General features: G+C 37.3%; 1 protein-coding gene across 1 annotated transcript in view; it reads right to left on the bottom strand.

Moving 5' to 3' along the window:
- Positions 1-248: 248 nt before the first annotated feature.
- The window catches only part of LOC112057875 (uncharacterized), a 65944-nt gene continuing 45228 nt past the window's right edge, over positions 249-20964 (bottom strand). Inside the window, exons 4-15 of the mRNA XM_052885298.1 lie at positions 17510-17616; positions 13545-13634; positions 11018-11047; positions 10485-10595; positions 6789-6992; positions 6252-6398; positions 5759-5888; positions 5010-5251; positions 3705-3799; positions 2562-2780; positions 1916-2007; positions 249-455 (exon numbers count right to left, since the gene is read on the bottom strand). Coding sequence (XP_052741258.1) covers positions 333-455; positions 1916-2007; positions 2562-2780; positions 3705-3799; positions 5010-5251; positions 5759-5888; positions 6252-6398; positions 6789-6992; positions 10485-10595; positions 11018-11047; positions 13545-13634; positions 17510-17616 — 1590 coding nt within the window. The 3' untranslated portion in view covers positions 249-332. The remainder of the gene's footprint in view (positions 456-1915; positions 2008-2561; positions 2781-3704; positions 3800-5009; positions 5252-5758; positions 5889-6251; positions 6399-6788; positions 6993-10484; positions 10596-11017; positions 11048-13544; positions 13635-17509; positions 17617-20964) is intronic.

The following is a 20964-nucleotide window of genomic DNA, read 5'->3' as shown; positions in this document are numbered from 1 at the left end:
GTTGAAAGATATTTGTACCATCACTGTTGCAGCAGTTTCAAATATTACCTCTTTTTATTATAATATAACTAATTAATGTTAATATCATCCGGACACGTGAAATTCGTAACGTTGATACGAAAGAATTGGGATTGCGACAGCACCGCCGCCATTTGACGATATTTTGTCTATTTTCTCTTCACTGGTCGCATGTTCCAATGGCAATTAGGTAACAACAGGTAACATCACATCGAATAAAAATAAAAAACGAGATTTGAGTTAAATTTATTTAAGTCTACTTAATTACATATTAATCAACATAGCTTACGAACTACACAAAAGGATGGGCAAAGTTATTTGATGAGCAATTCTAGAATGTTCTGGTCGTAGTCCTGAAGGCGCAGACGGCGCGGGCTCTCCGCTTGAGCGCTGCCCATTTTGCCCAACAACCAAAATGTCTCCATAGAACCTTTACCCTGGAAAAAGAAGAACACACTAACAAAACTCCGAAGAGGTGATGTTTGAACATTATACCCTAAGGCCGACATTGGAGCATCGTGGTAGATCCAAATATCGTATTTTTTTTTAATTTTATGAATTTACACCTTAGCAAGTTCGTTGATGACACTCCCATGATATGCGCGCGACGGGGGGGAAAGACTGCACTGGTGTGAAATAGTTCGTCCAGGGAAGTAAGGTGTATCAGTCGCGGTTTTTCATTCATCGCTACAAGCCCCCCGGCCCGTGCGGACCATTGTTAGTGTTACGAACGAACTTGCCAAGCTATAGTAGGTAATAGCGGAGTTTTTTGACCGTTCTCAGGGAAAGGTTCAGGGAAGTACCTACTAGTAACTTCTCCAAGCAGCATTGTTGTGGTCCAGTCTGATAGACATGGTCTAATAGGGATGATGACTAAGTCTGAATATAGTGATTGTTATGATACATTCAGGTAAACAAGGTCAATGTTAACTAATTTATACATAAAAAGGAAAGATTGTCTGGATATTCACAAAATACATGAGATTATAAAATATCAAAATCTATTAAAAATCTTTTATCGTAATTAGATGAAAATTCATACAGTTTTACATTTTCCTTACATTAAATGTGACAATTTTTAATAAATGAACTATAAACATAAACGCACAAATAACAAAGATTTTTTATTAGTAATTTTATTTGAACGCACATACAAATCTAACGATCATTACATTTCCTACGTCATTAGTTCGTGCCATTTTGTATGGAGTGTCTTTCAGGGATCCGCGGCAGCGCCGCAAATCTTACCCTTTAAATCCCTGTAGCTCCAAAACTAATGATGGCAGATAGCCTGTTCCTTAAACAAAATTGCTTTACTATAAGCATACTCTTAATTTATATACAATTTAAAAAACTGTCATCATCCCTATTACAGGCATAACGCTTACACCCTCGCAATGGACACAGGGCAGCACTTTATAGGAATTGCTCCTCGCATGCCCTGCTAAGAGATGCTCTGTTTTTAGACGATGACTTTCTACTTAGGTGGGCTTTCTCTATGGTCCATTAATTATTTATTACTATAAGTTGATCAATAGTAGTCCAAACATAATATATAAATAATTATTATGTTTGGACAATACAAACAACAATACTTAGCCCGAAAGTAAGCGTAGCTAGTGATACGGGTACTAAGATAACTGATAAATATACAACTATACATGTACATTGTACACATCCAAATCGAACCTAAGGTCTTGGTTACAGACAGCATGCACTTCATAGAAGCAAAACGCTGCCTATCCAGAGGCCACATTACGATAGTCTACTGAAGTAGAAATTTTCAGTTTTGTGCAATTTGTAAGCACAGTGCCTACCCTAGTTATAAGTCCTGTACACGTCATTGGCTCCAGAAGGTACGGTCACTGTGTGTAAAGCTAATGAGGCTTCTACTCACGGGCACTTCGACGACGCCTCTTGACTCCACCACGTACTTGCCAATCTCGTCGAGAGCTTCCTTCGTAGTCTGCGATATGTGTATTCTCATTGCTGCAGGACAAAAAAATACCTAATAGAACAATATAATTACCTATATACATACTTTGGCATCTCTGAGAACCCTAGAGTTCTTGGATTTGATCTCTTCTTTCTGGTGGTTCTAGGCATACAATACAAGTTACTGGGTTATAGTTATTATTTTGTTAGGGGTCATGTTAAAATAGTCTCAATAGGTTAAAGGTCCGAACTCAGCTAAAATAACCGTTATTAGTTTTTCTTCCACAAGAAAGCTACTATGAACCGTCAAGGATTTCCCTTGACTGTCCTTCGTCTTCATTACCAGTCCCTTAGTATTAAGGTCCCTTAGTATTACCAGTCCCTTAGTATTAAGTATTAAGTCCCTTAGTTTTAGTCACAACCCGATTGGGTGGAAAATTCTCATCAATACAAATTTATCAAGTCCAAACACAAGGTTAAACTCGCAGAACATCGGGAGTGTAACGAACGAATTTGCCAAGCTATACTCACGGAACACTTCGTACTATGTCGATCCGATCGAATTACTCACTCGCGCCTGTGTGAGTGTGTCTTGTGATTGTTCTCACCTTCGCCCGTGCTCTCCATCCGGCTGGCGGTGTTGATGGTGTCACCGAACAGGCAGTAGCGCGGCATGGTGGCGCCCACCACGCCGGCCACGCACGGGCCCGTATTGACGCCGGCGCGGATGCGCAGCGGCTCGGCGGGCCGGTGCGGCACGCGCGCGCCCTGCACGCAGCGCAGGAGCGATAGCGACATGTCCGCTATCTCCGACGCGTGGCGGTTGCCTGCGCCAAGAGACTCTTTTGTTTTAGAAAAAAAGAAACATGTGCGTCTCGGCAAGCTCGACTGAAGTGATAACTTAAACCTGATGCCGTATGCGTAAAGAAAAGAGAAGCCAGACAGAGCGGCACCGTAACGCGTAACAATTACCAAGCGGATTACCCTCCCATAAGAAGTTACCTATCACTTCAAAAAAAATTTTTTACATGCAACTTTCTTAAAAAAAAGAAAACCCAATATACCTGGATTGCCACTAAAATAGTCATAAAGGTAGTATTTCGTTTTGGCGTATCATGGAAAGTAATAGAATCGCTAATGTTTCAGGTAGTATGCAGTACCTGAAACATTTAAAAAAAAATTTTTAAAAGAAAAAAAAAGAAAAAAGAAATTCATGGGTATGAATTTACAATTTGCGATATATTTTAATTGAATTTAGCAATGTTTTAATAGTTGTTCTGCCATTCTGGGCTAATACAAATCCACCAATCATAAAAATCAGTCCAAACGGTCTCGAATCCCGAATTCTTTTCATATTCATCATCATCATCATCATCATTATCAGGACGTCCACTGTTGGACATAGGCCTATTGTATGGACTTCCAAACAAAACGGTCTCGAGCCGCCAGCATCCAGCGGCTCCCTGCAACCCACTTGATGTCTTCGGTACACCTAGTGAGGGGTCGACTAACACTGCGCTTTCCGGTGCGGGGTCGCCATTCCAGCACTTTGGGACCCCAACGCCTTCAGCTTCGCGACTCGCTGAGCTATATTAATGATTTTAGTTCGTCTGCGGATCTCCTCATTTCTGATTCGATCACGCAGAGAAACCCCATCGCCCGCTGAGTGACGTTGAGCCTTCTAATAAGGCCCATAGCGTTGTCTTTTCATATACGTAAAAGATTTAATCTCAAAACGAAAGCTGCATTACCGTTTCTCTGAGGCAGCCCCGACACCACCATGTACGCGTCGCCGATTGTCTCCACCTTGTACACGTTGTACTGCTTTATTGTGTCATCGAACATCCTGAAAACGATACGTATACATATAGGTTCATCACCATCATTAACACCCCATATTCGGCTCACTGTGCAGCACGAGTCATAATGAGAGAAGTCAGGCTAAAGGTCCACCACGCTGGCACAATGCGGATTGGCAGACTTAACACGCGCAGAGAATTAAGAAAATTCTCAGGTATGCAGGTTTTCTCACCATTTTATACCCGACTACGGCGAAGCCAAAACGAAGGGTAACAATTTTATCTATGGATGTATGTACCTATGTATGTATGTATTAAAAAATCATTAAAACAACTTAAAAAACATGCTTTTTCATAATTTGTTTAAATTATTTTTTTTCTGTGAATACATTACTACCTATACTATAAGTATTAAGCACAGTTATTCCAATATTTGCACTATAATTTTGAGAATTTACTCCGATATTTTTTAAATTTGGCGGCCGATTTCAGTCTCTACTTTCATTAGCCAAACTCTAACATCAATCATCATTATTTATGTTATTGTAGACGCGAGGTATCAGAGTTTGTATAAACAAGAGGATATTTGATCACTTGTGGTTAGTTGTTTGTGAGGCAGCGTAGACATCGTCATGCTGCCAGTCGCGTTAGTGACTTTGTGCAATAACGTTTTGTGTTGTAATTATTATTTGAGTTTTGTGTTATAATTATTGTTTATCGTAACCGCATCGATCGCCCCCGTGGGATCCGCGCGCGTGACAGAAGTGAAATGAAAATACTAAAGACCAACTCACATCACATATTTTATTTCCTTATAATGTTACAATGTTATCCTACAATGTTATCCTATTCCTAAACTCATCATTAATCTAACCATTCTAGCCTACTCACAATAATAACTTGAGCAATAGCCCACCAATTCAAATCTCTGTGCTGACCACGATCGTAACAGAAACTGCGTTAAGTAACATGTATTTGATTTACACAACAGCCAAACTTCCACCAAAAACTCATCAGGAGTCCTAGATAGTAAAAAGCCCCAAGACCACACACGGATCCCTTATATAGATTTTTAAATATTAATAACAAAAGATGAATGAAATTCTCTGTTTCAATTTCTGTTTTGAATAATTACAATTTATTTTTAATTTTTCAAGTAGGTTTAATAGATACTTTCCGAAAACCATGACAGAAGCAGATAGCTCTTCTGCTTCTCCGCCATAGCTACTCGTATTGATGCTACAAATAATACATTACCTGTAAAGCATGTTGAGCATATTGATAATCTCCATGGGCGTGCTGTTGGCAGCGATGCTGGTGAAGCCGACGATGTCACTGAAGTATATCGTGACCGCATCGAACGCCTCCGCCGGCACCGTGCGCTCCGCGCGCAGTCGCCGCAGCACCGGCATGGGAAGCATGCGCGACAGAAGCAGATCGCTCTTCTGCTTCTCCGCCATTAGCTGTTGGGTGCTGTTCTCTATGGATTCTGTAAATATCTGAAAATCATTATTGTTTTACTAAATTAGCTTTGTAACTTCCGCTAGTTACTTAATGCTAAAGCGCTTTAAAGATGCATGGGTACGGTGACAGTCGCCTGTATGACATTCATAATACGTTCTACTATCGTGAATCGCGGCAAACTTTCAAGAGTGAAACGAACAACTGTTACCCGCACCATCCTACATGAAACGAAGTCTAAGTTTGACAAGAATGACGTCCTGTGTTCGATCCCCTAGGTAGGCTGATTGAGGTTTTCCTAATTGGTCCAGGTCTGGCTAGTGGTAGGCTTCAGCCGTGGCTACTTACCACCCTACCAGCAGAGACGTATCACCAAATGACTGAGCGTTCCAGTAAGATGTCGTGTAAAAACCGAAAGGGGTGTGGATTGGCCCGCTTCCATCTTAGGTTGCATCTTTACTTACCATCAGGTGAGATTGTAGTCAAGGGCTACCTTGTAAGGAAAAAAAAATATTAACCAGCGAATAAATAAATACACAACTGACCTGCAACGTATACATAATGTGCCGAAGAAGCATCAACAGCACCGGCGAAGCTAGCAGCACCACGCTAAATATCGCCACACCCAACGCGAGCGTCTGACGAGCGGCCCACACTTCGGAACTCGCAGACTCTCTGGAAAAGTTTCCGATATCTGACGTCATCCGACCTCGTAAGTCTAGCGTCTTCAAGAGTTACGAGGTTGATGGACCTTGTACCACACCACATAAAGTTCTAGTATGAGGTCAAAAAACCTCGTACCGCACCAGAGGAAAGTACAAAAAAAACAGTGCCGCAGCGAACGTTTTAACTCAATCTCGGGGGCGCCTGGACTACACTCAGGCCAAAATATCCTTCCCGAAATGCCTTCTAAGCCGAGGTCCGAGTCACAGAGGAGACGCCCTTAGAGAGTCGTTTCGCTCTGCTTCTGCCTTCGAGCGATGCTCCTGGGCTTGCCCAAACCCCCCGGTGACTATGTTTCTGAAACTGAATTCTCACCTGACAATAGCCCATAAATGCGTTTTTATATCCTTCAATTTCTCTAAGGAGATGGTTGTGTCTGCTATATATTTTTCGGAGACCTCCCTCGATTTATTGCTATTGATTTCACTCGAGTTCAGTGATGTGATGTTTGATGTTTTGTAACTGAAATTAATATTGTTTCATTGCTTATTTTATTTTGTTAAAGTTATATTTGTGCTTTCAACCGTTTTGCGGCTGTAAAATACATTTATCTTCGTACGAGTTTAAAGTATGAAGCTTTTTACTACAACGCACACATAGAGTTTGGCTAATGAAACGAGATATTGAAATCGCCCGGCAAATAAAAAAAAATTGGAGGACATTTTCAAAATTATAGTGCAAATATTGAAATTACTCAGTTTGATACTTGCAATTTTTTTTGCATCTCTACTTTATCAAGTGGGCTAACTACTTAACCTTTATACAGAAAATATATAATTTATTCGGAAAATCTAAGACGATAGATAGAAGTCGGAATACCTGCGATTAACACCAAAAGTGTAAATAACTTACTATTCATATAACTCCCTCATCACATTTACATCTTCCTCCGCCTCCAAGAACTGAAGAGTGGACTGCAGATGTTCAAGCACTGACCCCATGTGATGTTGGAGTGGAAACAGCACGTGGAGGTCAGTGTCCATCAATTTCAAAATAACTATCGTGACCGACATCTCGTCCATAGTTTTCACTAGTTCGTAACACGCTAGGAATTTCCTGAAAACTACAATCACTTACAATTGTTGTTCTGGTCTCAAGTATCAAGCTTTTTTTATTTAACTAAACGTCTCGAAATATATTAAAACGAAGGCATATTTCGCTCATTTGCAACAAGATAGACACAACTCAAAATTTATGATAATTGAGTTATTGATACAGCTATGTAGAAAATTCGATTTTCTATTTGCTGCAAAAACATCATTTATCTAAGGTCTTTTATTATAAAAGGGGCGCAAATTCTTTTTATAGTGTCGTTATAGCGCTGTCTCTTTAACTCTCGCGGCTCGCGACAACAGTGACACATGTTCAGTTGTGAATGAGGCAAAATAGCGGCCGGTTACACGGTACTCATGAAGGAGGACATCTTTTGAATAAGAACGTTCTTACAGGTAAGTTCAACACATTTTATTGATAAATGTTTTTAAGCATTTCGTCACAATATCTAATATGCCTTTCATGCATATAAATATTTATAATATCTGTACAGACGTATTTTGTGTTATAATATTACTGCAGAAAACATTATTATTACAACTAATAATAACAGTAATTATGTCGTTTTTGATAATAAGCAAAACATTTCATTCGTTGAAATTATAAATATGTTTGTTATTAAGCCATTATTGTATAAAATTAACAGTGAGTTTTTAATTAAATTTTAATAATAAATTGTTATGCGTCGTTTTAGTTAATAATAAAAATGTAATTTTCAGACAGACAATGTCGTTTCCAAGAAACTCGACAGGTAAAAAAATCCTAGCGTTGCACGATAAAAGAAACACAACCAATGAAGAAGTTGTACAGAAATCAGTGAGTACCTTTTTCATTGTATTTATTTATGTTTTAAGTACTTACTACACAATAGTAATAGTAATTCATCACAGTAATTTACAATTTCCTTACTGGAACGGTATTGTAGCCTGTAGTAATGGGACTGTAGGATACAATATCTTTAACTAAAACTTGAAATTCACATAATTTTTAGTAATATTCAGATAACGAAGAGAATAACGATGATTTGTCGTCCAGCTCATTATCAGACAGACTCTCATGATGATACTTATTGTGAGGGTTAGTGTTTTATATACTTGAAGTGATTTAAATAAGTAGTTTTTTAACCTATTATTACAGAATTTAATTGCAATTCCATCAACTTCATCACAAAATATTCCAAGTCCAAGCTAAAATAGAAAGAAAACATAAGCAAAATGAAGTTAGTTGGCAGAGAAATGTAATTAAAAAGCTAAACTGTTCGAAGACGTTTGTCTTCAGGCTATTGGCCAATTATATATTCGCTGATGATAACTGAGGTACACAAAACAAGCACCCAAAACTGGACGACGTCATAAAGGGAGACAGCATACGAAATTATATAAAGGCTATACCAAAAATAGAGTCCCATTAAACGAGAGTCAATACAACAAGGGTTTTCATAGACGGAAGTAAGAAAATAAGTGATATTCACAGTAATTATGTTGAAGCACAAAAGCAAAAGAATGGGAATTATGTTAAATTTTATAAAATATTTACCCAGGAATATACCATTTATACGGATGATAAAGAAAATAGAAAAGATGACCACGAGAACCATTTGAAAGAAAAACAATTATGTTGAGAATAAAAAGCTTAAGCAAGTTAAATGTTTTAAATTTTACCATTTGTGATTTAAAAACTAACAAGGTAGAATGATATGTTTGGGACGAGTCGAATGCCAACAGAGGAGTTTATGACTTAGGAACTTGTGTCTCTTTACTTTGTGCCATTCCTGTAATAATAACAATAGTTAGATGTAAGCCAATTCTTGATTTTACAGATTTAATACTTTAAACTACTATGTTTTTGATTTTCTTTATTCCAAACGTCAATAAATATTTCTTTCTATATCGGCATTTTTTGTGATAATTACTAACTATCGACTCCAAAAGAAGAAAATTTTATCGTGTATAGCGTCATAAGCCTACATAATTAAAAAAAAATATTTTGTTTATCTGCAATAATGACACTAGTGATACCTGGTGTCACAAAAACCTTCGTATCACTTTTAATAAATATGAAACTTAAAGTTTTATACTTTTATTATATAAAATGATAATCACATTGTCATGTTTAATCTATAAAAACAACAAAACTTAAGATTTTCTGCCGTAAATCGAATTATAAACATTGAAAATGCTCTCCTGTAAAACAGTAGTTTTTGAGAAATGTCAATGTTGTTGCAAATGAGCGATTTCATCATTGTTAAAATGCGTGCACGTAGTGGTCGCGAACATCGACTGTTTGCAACTACTATGTGCCGCACAAATGCAGGTAAACGGTCACCAATAGTAAGAATGACACAGACGTATAATAAGCACTTCAAAATCATAGACATTTTTGCCAGTCGAGTAGGTACTTTTAAAAAGTTGGTCATCGGTACACATAAAAGCGATTAATAATTTTGCTATTTATTTATATATTTTAATTTTTATTGTAATTGTGTCATTTCTTTTTTTGATTTTTTATTTTCTTTTCTTTGTATTTCTTAGATAATTTAATTTGAAAATCATTTTTATCAGCCCCATCTACATTTTGTATAATTACTTATGGATAGAGATGTGGGTTGTGTATGTAAACTATTTGTTTTTAAATTTACTTTAAGTTTTGTAAGATATTGTACGCAACTGTTTTCGATCCTAAATAAATAAAATAAAAAAAAAATAAAAATTGTTTTTCATGGTAGTTGAGAGTGCAAAAAAATATGTCACGAGGATTATAGCAAAACAAAAATACTACGTATAATCATTTATTATCATCATTAAAAGCCATTGGACGTCCACTGCTGGACATCTTCTTCTTTTTCTTTCCTAGGCCACTGCTGGACATATATCTTGCATGGACTTCAAAGCACAACGGTCTTGAGCCGCCAGCATCCAGCGACTCCCTGCAACCCGACCAACACTTAATTATAATAATTACTAGCGGACGCCTGCGACTTCGTCCGCGTGGAAATCAATGTAAACTTTCAAGCCCTATTTCACCACTTTAGGGGTTGAATTTAAAAAAAAATTAAATATATTTTTTTTATGATTTATAACCAAATTTTTAAAAGTGTACCTCTTATTTCACCCCCTTCTTATTTTAATTTCGCATTAAAAAGTATAGTCCTATAACCTTCTCCGTATTATGGTCTTAAACTGTCAAATTTCATTTGAAAAAGAAAAACACGGACAGTCAGACAGACAGACAGACAAAAAATCGAAAAAAAAATTATAATGCCCTTCAACAAAAATTTTCAAAATATCGTCAATGTACAGAATGTACAAAATGTACAGAATTCGTATTATAAGTATAGATTCTAGATGGCGCTGTCGTCCGTTATGCCACGCTAACTTTTGTTGTTACAAATGGTATAAGTAAAATCTCAAATTGTGAATAAATGTATATAATTCGACCAGTTTTATTTAAGTAGATATATATATAGAATGTAGATATAAAAAACTAAAAGCCTACCTCCATAACGGCGATTTTGTAGATCTTACATTTCTCATCATATAGTTGAGCAGCATATTATTTATTTGTTGGTAGATAGAAATCCTTCTCATTGATTCACTTTTCTTATTCCTGTAATAAATAGGTACAATGTATTAATAAATTTATTATATTTTAAAATCTCTGCTGTTGTTACTGATCTCCCCTAATTATAACTTGGCAACTTCGTAACACTCCCGATGGTCTGCGTGGGCCGGGAGGGTAGTAGTGATGGTCCGCGTGGGCCGGGAGGGTGGTAGCGATGCACCACGCGCACGACTTCATACTCGAGCAGTCCTTTCCAGTGCCCCGAGCGCACGACTTTACACCCCTCCCGTCACCCGCATATCATGGGAGTGTCATAAACGAACTCGCCAAGCTATAATAATATTTATATTTCTATTAATCAATTTAATAGTAAATTAAATTTAAATTATACCAAGAAGTCTTTATATATTGTTGATTAATTATGTAATATACCTAATTTAGAAGATGAATAATGCTGGATAACTTACAATTCATTCAATACTTCCTCCCTAAAGTCGCTGCATGTAATTTGAAAACATATTTTCGTAATTAGAGTTTAATATTACTCATATAATAATATGAATAAAATCTACTAAGCTATAAATCTATAAATATTTCTTCAACTGCCTTTACGTATATTAATCGGGACCTTAGATATTGGATAGAATGATTTTCTTCTACAATATTTAATAGGTCCCGACTGTTTTCTAATTGCTTTCTACACTTCTGGACTGAGCTTGTTTTTTTCTTTTCAGTTTTTTTATACTTTATACAGTCGGGTTTTTTTATTTGTTTAATTAATTTATTTATTTCACACTTTTTAGTTACGATAGATGGTTAATTTCGGATTTATTTATTACGTTTATTACAAAGTACGATAATTTATACGTCCAACCGAGGTTAAGCAAAAATTTAAAAAAATCTACAGAACGCTTGGTGGGCGAATCCGACTTAGCCGATTTTTATAATCAATATATTTAATTTAGTCTATTTATAACTTCACTCCACAAACCTGCTCGCACCTATAGTCATCCGCTTCGCGTATTTTGTACAGACAACTAATAAATAACGTTTTTCTAATTGTAGTTTTTTTTAAACATGGACATGATATACCATTTTAGAATCCTCACAAAAAGTTCTTGAATTTGATACCCATATTGCAATATTAGAAAAAAAAAATTTTTCGAATCTATAGCGTCTCACAGTCTTGTTATTTTTTTTTAGTTTCACCTATCTAAGAACACTTGGGTTATTGAGACAAATTTAACAATATCCTAATTACGTAAATCCGTTCAGTGGTTTGGAAGATATGAGGTAATAAATAATATTACATACTTACATACAAACATACATACAAGATACGCGCGAAAAACATAACCCTTCTTGCAGTCGGGTAAAAAGTACCTGTATAGCATTTTGCACTAATAACTCATAAAAAACAGCCGTTTTTAAGTCGCACGAGCGCGCACTGAGGGATTCGTACAATATTGAGAATGATTTATAATACTGAAAGTTTTCTTAAGCTATGAAAGCACTGAACATTGTTCTAACGAAATGATAAATTGGTTTGAGGAACAAACTTAACCTACTGAAGAACTAAAGATGTTCTATTTTATTTAATACTTGTAGACTCCCGCGAAAAAAAACTTTTATTGTTGGCACATGACCATTTCTTACTAGATATAATGTTTTGTTTTACTTATTATATCTTGAACTATTCGACAGGATTAGATTAGGCACCGTTTTCGCTCCCATGCGGTATGATTTTATTTCCGATACTCCCAACATTTATCGTCTTGCAACCCATTTACGCAAACTCCTCTTTCTATCTTCCTCATGAATATATAGGTGAAAACCGCATGAAAATCCGTTTAATTAATTTCGAGTTGCATCAGCCAATGGACACTGCTGGACATAGGCCTCTTGCATTGACTTCCAATCAATACGGTCTCGAGACGTTAGTGGCTACAACCCGCTTAATGTCTTCAATCCACCTAGACGGGGTCGATCAACATTGCGCTTTCCGGTGCGGGGTTGCCGTTCCAGCACCTTGTGACCCCAATGTCAATCGGCACTTCGAACTATGTGCCCTGCCCATTGCCAGCTTCGCGACTCGCTGAGCTACGTCAATGACTTTGGTTCTTCTGCGGATCTCCTCATTCCTGATTCGATCTTTGAGCCTTCCTATGAGCCACAATTAGCGATCCTCGGATCCGTAAGTCATCACTGGCAATACGCACTATTCGAAAACTTTCGTCTTCAGGCACTGAGGAATGTTGGATGTAACAAATCTTAGTGTATGTATTAATTAATTGACCTTATTTACCCAATAATAAAAATAAATTTATCATCCCTGCTTACTTACTGCAATCGAATTAAATTCAATAGTAGGGAACCGAAGATTTTATTAGGGAACCTTGAAAATAAAAACACATAGTTCCTATTCTCTAGGCTGTATCAAGGGTTGCCTAGGTAACGCTAGATAAAACACTGTCCATGTGGGCGCTGAAGTGGGTCGTACAGCCCATTCATAGAAAGCATTTCTCTATAAGTCGGCGTCTCATATTTCTCTGAATAGTGGAAAATAAAAGAAAGCTCTCTGCCCACTCTATCAAAAAATGTTGGAACTATGAAAAACTTTCGAAACAAAATTTGTCACCGCTTGCTCTGGCATTTTTATAACACGATTGTTAAAGTATATTTATTTTGAACCTGTAGAAAATCACAAAAAAAATAATTTCGTGACCTTTGATATTGAATAACTTGAATACGACATTTTCAGCGTGGTGGACTATTCGCCTAACCCCTCTCATTCTGAGAGGAGACTCAAGCTTCAGTAGTGGGCTGAATATGAGTTGATAACGACGAAGAATACAATCCCAGAGCTATGGGTAATACTCCCGAGCATCCTGTATATTCCTTTGCAAGATGTGATACGACTGATATATCTACACTGTGTTCAGAAAATTTACACCAATGGGTTTTACGGGACCATAAATAGAGCGAAGTACTCACTATAATGACATTTTCAGTAGATCAGGCACGAGGGACTGATTGTCACCCACCCACCGGTCCGTTGCGGCAAATATTTGCTCGAGCGTGCCCCTGGAATTGAAATAAACCCAAAAATAGATAGGTTATTTGCTTTTAGAACAGCGCACACTAAAGGACTGTGTATTAAAGGATCTTAACGATATCCGATAGGGCGCTGTCCAATAGGGATGATGACAGTTTTTTAAATTGTATATAAATTAAGAGTATACTAATAGCAAAGCAATTTTGTAAAAGCAACAGGGTATCTGCGATCATTACTTTCGGAGCTACAGGGATTTAAAGGGTCAGATTTGCGGCGCTGCCGCGGATCCCTGAAAAAAGCTCCATACAAAATGGCACGATTTAGTGACGTCGTTGGCTCGCTGATCGTTAGGTTTGTATGGGCGTTCAAACAAAATTACTAATATTGTTATTTGTGCGTTTATGTTTATAGTTCATTTATAGAAAAATGTTACATTTAATGTAAGGAAGCTAAAACTGTATGAATTTTCATCTAATTACGATAAAAAAAATTAATAGATTTTGAAATTTTATAATCTTATTTATTTTGCAAATATCCAGACAATCTTTGTTTTTTATGTATAAATTAGTTAACATTGACCTTATTTACCCGAATCTATCATAAAAATCAATATATTCAAACCTAGTCATCCTCCCCATTGTTTGTACATTAGTAGCAAACGCGTTTTCACCTGCGCGGTTATTGAGTATGCTAGTCGATCAGCATTGCTATTCTGTATCCTCTTCACCTTCATCTCTCCCTGTCTAACACGATACTATAGACAGAGAGCGATAAATAAAAATTAGCATGTGTAATTGGAATATTTGCTTTGAGTATGCTTATACAGGAGCATACTTAAAAATAGCATGCTTATTGCTACCAAATGTAAACTGATGATAAGCATGCTCGAATGGAGCATACTTAATAGCACGTTTTAGCATGCTATTTTATAGCATGTGTAACAGTAGGTACCTTTAGTATTTTAGTAATACATAAGTACCTACAACTACCTTTTTGGTTCAGTGGTTGTCCTATGTGGCTTCCGATCACGAGGTGCTTGGTTTGAACCCCGAAACGAGCTGTGAAACTCAACTTTCTGTAAATTTTTTGAACCCGGAGTGGGGAATTTGGTGATATTACGACTTCATCCCCGTGCCGGAGAACACGTTAAACTATCAGCCCTTGTCATTATCACTAACATGTATAGCTCCCATGATATGCGGGCAACGGGGGGAAAAGTTTGCGCGGGTGTGAATTCGAGTGCGCGGGGCATCGCTACCTCCCTCCCGGCCCGCGCGGACCATCGGGAATGTTACGAACGAAATTGCTATAATAATGATCGTTAAAATAGTTTAACATTTTTATCTTCAGCCCGCCAACCCGCATAGAACAGCGTGGTGTGTTTTTTAAAAGAAAAGAGACCCTCAAATTTATCTTGCCAACCCGGGTCTCGAACCCGCAAGATCCGAACGAAAAGCTAACCATTGAATCATCGAGGCAGTAAGTCCATTACATAAATATTTTAATTGAAGCCCTCAAAGATGGTCGAGGAAATAATAATTTGCTTGCAAAAGTCCTAAATAAAAGTTCATTTATTAAATGGTATTGGAACGGCGAACTCCAATTTTGTTTCAAAGAAGAAAATAAAAATAATTTGTCACATAAAAAGGGAAACGTTTTTCTTTGAAACGTGATTGAAATTTTTTATCTGTGGGCCTATTTACTTATTTTTTTCTATATTATCAATCTAGTAAAATAAACATAATATCAAATCAATTGTGAAACGTTATCTATCTACTGTATGATATCCATCAGTAGGCACAGGATAACATTTGTTACATAAGTTGAAATCGAAATAAAAGCACAACCTGAAATAATTAAACTGTATTCCAAATATTTTATTAGGTACCCTATTTCAATTTTTTTTTATTTTTTTTTTTTGAGATTAAAATATACATATATCTCAATAAATGAGTTTTTATATGTTATCTAATGTATATATAATTAAAAATCTAACACATAGAAACAATTTCGTAGATATCAACTAACAAACGTCAAATTAGTGAATTAGACTGCTACTAGTCTATTCTCTATTTTGGTCTTTATTATCAACCTGTTAACCCTTGCATGTAATCTCACCTGATGGTAAGTGATGATGCAATCTAAGATGGAAGTGGGTTAACTTGTTAGGAGTTGGGTGAAAATCCACACCCCTTTCGGTTTCTACACGACATGGTACCGGATCGCTAAATCTCTTGGCAGTACGTATTTGCGCGTATATTAACTAGCCACGGCCTAAACCTCCCACCAGCCAGACCTGGGCCAATTAAGACCAGGTCTTGTAAATTCACTGCGTATACCACTGCGCCACGGAGGCCATAAAATCTGTACCAAATAACAAAGTCTATTCCGATAATAATAGGAAGTTCGCGGGTGAAAAAGCGGGGAGTCTTGTAGTTCGACATAAACTTGCAATAAAAGTTGTAAGGTTGCCTGGTAGAGATCACTAATAAAGCTGCCTTTTGTATTCTACTCTATTCATACTGAGTTTAATGTTTTACTTATTCTTTTATTGTGGTGTAAATATAAAGTGTACGTAAGTCACATAAACATAATTCTAAGAATAATAAATAATGAAATAATAAGATTTTTTTTCTCCACATTATGATAATATGCACATAATTATGAGAATATAATTGTGTTAGGTTGTAATTAGATAATGAGACAATGTGGGGACTAAGGCACGCAGTGGGTAAAAAATCTTTTCTTCAATCAGTTGAAAGACACCAGGCCCTATCCCCGCACCAAAAGGTACTGTTTGTTTTAGCCACTTTGATATATTATTAAATTCTAGCTGTGTTTGGTACATAGGTGGGGTATATAGTCCTTGAGCCCACACGTAAAATATTTATTCGTTTACTTGTAATATTCATGGCAATTTGTTATCGGACGTGCCGAAGTTTGTAACGTAAGCGTCCACTGATCCGCATCGAATATGGATCGGATTTTATGTACCGTTTGATGCGATGCGTCCCATGCGTACGATGCGGATATGAGGACGCCTACCAATAGGCGCCATGAATTTCCTTGTGAATGAAATGAATGTATTTAGTCCCCTTTTTTATATTTAATTAAAAAAATCAATATTTTATTCACAACTCTTTTTTTATCCCGAAAATAAAAAAAAATATATGCTAAAACTAAAAATGTGATTCACGCGTATAAAGTCAACATCCAACATCGTAACAAACATCCATCCGAATACGGACCATGCGTATCGGGCTCATTGCATCGAACAGATTTTATCCTTATAAACGGAAGTATTCTTTGTTTAGAAAGTCATACAGTTGCGTCCACTGATCCACATCGTACGTATCGCATCGAACGGAATACGGGGATATTATATAGCCTATAGCCTTCCTCGATAAATGGGCTATCTAACACTGAAAGAATTTTTCAAATCGGACCAGTAGTTCCTGAGATTAACGCGTTCAATTAAACAAACAAACAAACTCTTCAGCTTTATAATATTACTAGCGGACGCCCGCGACTTCGTCCGCGTGGAAATCAATGTAAACTTTTAAGCCCTAATTCACCACTTTAAGGGTTGAATATTAAAGATTCTAGATGGCGCTGTCATCCGTTATGCCACGCTAACGTTTGTTGTTTCAAATGGTATAAGTAAAATCTCAAATTGCGAATAAATGTATAGAATTCGACCAGTTTTTTTATAAGTATAGATAAAATTAAAACTCCGTTTTGATCCGATGCGATACGTACGATGCGGATCTGTGGACGCCTGCCATTATTGAGTACCCAAACACTTACAACGCTTTTTTGTTTCAATATATGTATTAAATACAGTTTGTTTGTACATCATTCGCTTTGTGCATACATCAGTATAAATCTCAGTTAAGCAACTTACTTATTCAGGACGTTTGCTGACACGGGCTCAGACAAGTGCCGGGACACGGAGAGGCGCTCGCGCTCTATCGCAAGGATCATCTCCCCCAGGGAGAGTGTTCTGTTTACCTACAACAAACGTCACTTGTTGAATATTTAACTAACCCTCAGTTATTTATAGTACGAGATCCGGCATAAACAATTTATACACTCATCTGTTATTTATTTGGGTGAAATAAATGACAGAAAATATTCACATTGACACATCGAAAATAAAACTGCCGCCTGATACATGTTTGAATTTTTAATTAAATTTATTTAATCTACTTTCCGTTAATAAAAAAATAGTAGGTACACTAGTTAAAAGATCAGCTATCTAGTTGCCTAATATGTCAAATAAAAGCTTATTTTATTCTTAATTTTACTATGATAAGTTACCTTTGATCTAGTTCGTTTGCTAGATTTTCTATGAAAAATGTATCTGGCCGCAATTTAATTGTGCAACCTATTTGCAATGTGAAACTGTGAATATTATCTATCATTTAATTCTTACCTAATAAATAGCAGATGAGGGTATATATTTCTTAAGCCGGATCATAAACCATTTGTAACAAATATGCCATTAATTTTATATTATACACACAAACACACACAATATAGATTGACACACAAAGATATAATCCATCGATGCTAATCCGTTCTATTTGAATACGAAAGTCTGTCTTTTAACATTTCACGGCTAAATTCCTGAACCCATTTAAATGATAAATTTTGCTGAATAATAAATGGTTCCTCATAGCAGAAAGTATGCTACTGTGGTGGTCACACACACATAGATTGTAAATGAAAAATGCTACTTAAGCATTTTCGTAATTATGACGAAGTCAATACGGGCGGTTTGTCGCCAGTCGTTACCTAACCGTTGTAACTGATAGTCAATATAAGTGTTTTATCAGTTGAGCCTACTATTATTTATCACCCATAACCGCTACCCGGGACACGACATACCTTACTCAAACCCCAATATATAAGTATCCAAATAGTACTAAAGTGATACAAAAGTGGTGACCCGACTCGGTTTTATTAGCGGTTATTTTGCACGGGTAGCAACACGTAACGACTCACACATTGGAATTTAAAATGGCTCAACCAGAGGTGTCAGTTTCCGGCGTGTCTGTATCGGCGAGAATTCCTGAATTTTGGACGGATTTGCCGCGACACTGGTTCATACAGGCGGAGGCAGTGCTACACCCGCAGAAGATGTCTGACGAGGCAAAATTTCAGTTTGTCATATCGAAATTAGGAAAAGACGTTATACAACAAGTGACAGACATATTAGTCAAACAGCCGGAAAATGGTAAATATGATACATTAAAAACAAGATTACTTGACATTTATGAGGAGTCAGAAAATAGAAAGGTACAAAAATTGATATCTGAAATGGAGCTTGGCGACCAGAAGCCATCGCAGTTGCTGAGGAAAATGCAAGAGCTGGCAAGTGGCAAAGTTACAGATGAAACCCTTACCATCCTTTGGCAAAACCATTTGCCGGGATGGGTGAGAGGAATACTCACGGCATCAGGTTTAAGCGATATTAACGCTTTGGCCAGAATGGCAGACAAGGTGACAGAAAATGCAATGCCTATACAGGGGGTGGCCGCAGTACGGAGTGCAAGGAGTGATTCTCCAGATGTCATAGCGGAGATCCACAAGCTGGGCGAACGACTAAGAAAAATTGAAAATTCCCAGCGTAGCGGTGGGAGAAGCCGATCACGGTCACACGGCGCGCCACGTACGCGCAACACTAGCGGTAGCAGGAAGAGGACACCGGCAGATCCAGACTGGCTTTGCTACTACCACTATAAGTTTAGAGCCCGAGCACACAAATGTGTTCAACCGTGTACGTGGAAGACATCGAACCAGCCTACTGGCAGTGCGGAAAACTAGCTTCGGTCCTGTCTGCGGCGGGAGGCTGTGACCCGTTGATAAATTACCGCTTGTGTATAACTGACGAAAACAGTAAATTACGTTTTTTAATAGATAGTGGTGCTAATGTGTCAGTGTTACCCCGGTGGGCAGTGCGCGAGAAAAATAGAGCGTGCGAGGACTATAGACTGTATGCCGCGAACGGTACACCTATTAAGACATTTGGGTTGCATAGTTTAGTATTAAATTTAAAGTTAAGGAGAGCATTTCGGTGGACATTTATAGTTGCTGACGTTAGACAGCCTATAATAGGAGCCGATTTTTTAACTAAGTATAAGTTAGTGGTAGATTTTAGTAAACGGTAGTTTTATCTTAGGGAAAAATTCATGGTTCCTTTGGGATTTGTGAAAATATAATTTCCTGCGAACGAAGTCCCGACACGGGCGTGCTGTAGATAATGATCAAATGTTCCTTTTTGGGATAACAAGCAAATCCGTGTATCAACTCTGTAGTGTTTGTGTATATATACACCGGTAGTGGAGAGTATATAACACCACACTAAACGATATCATATATACAAGTAATATATACAAGTATAGTGCAAGTGTCAAACCTCTATACTTTTCGTCATCGTCGGTATAAGTCTGTGAACGTCTACTGCTGGACATAAACCTCTAGAAGGACTTCCAAACTCCCAAAGAAAGCCGCAAGCTCTCAGCGGTTCGCATAATGTCATTGATCCACCTAGTGGTCACCCAACACTGCCCTTACCGGTGTGGGTCGCCATTCCGGCACCTTGAGACCGCAATTTCTATTAGATTTTCGAACTGCTACAACTAAAAATCTGCTAAATATCTTCATACACACTTTACAACACAAATACAGCAGGCTAATTCACTAACTGACGTATATTAGTTAACATTACTCGTACGAAATTGAGATTATATGTAACAAATGTCATCCGGTGCCTACTGAAAACCCTTGGTGGATATCATACAGTAGGTAGATGACATTTCTCAGCTGATTCGATGTTCATTTTAATAGGTTGTTACTAAATGGACCGAGGACATCAAGTGGATTACAAGGAACCGCTGGATGCCGGCGGCTCGAGACCGTGGTGTCATTTCCATTCTATATATATATCTTCGGTTGATAATGATAATGATGATGAATAACCACCAAATTAGTGAATGAGCCAGCCAAAAATTAACATAATAACAAACTTTTTATTCCTCTACGGAGCATTCGTGAGAAATGTTGGCACGACGTTATCAAATTGCAAAGTTTTGTAATATCAAGCATTCCGATCTCGCGGCATCTTTCAGCGCAAATAATCTAATTATGTATTCTGATCTGATCTTTGCAAATTCCGTTTAACATAAAAATCGCTTTCAATATTATAATAGAACAGAACGCCTGTTTATGGTTAGGTCTACAAATCCGCACCGTACGTATCGGACGCATCGTATAGTACGGATTGCACGAATCTACCGTAAAATAAAAAATACGTTTGATGCGATGCGAATACGTGAGATTGTGTCAATCGGTGAG

The sequence above is a fragment of the Bicyclus anynana genome, chromosome 14 (assembly GCF_947172395.1).
Source record: "Bicyclus anynana chromosome 14, ilBicAnyn1.1, whole genome shotgun sequence".
NCBI classification, from domain to species: domain Eukaryota; kingdom Metazoa; phylum Arthropoda; class Insecta; order Lepidoptera; family Nymphalidae; genus Bicyclus; species Bicyclus anynana.
This window is presented reverse-complemented; position numbering and strand designations above follow the sequence as displayed.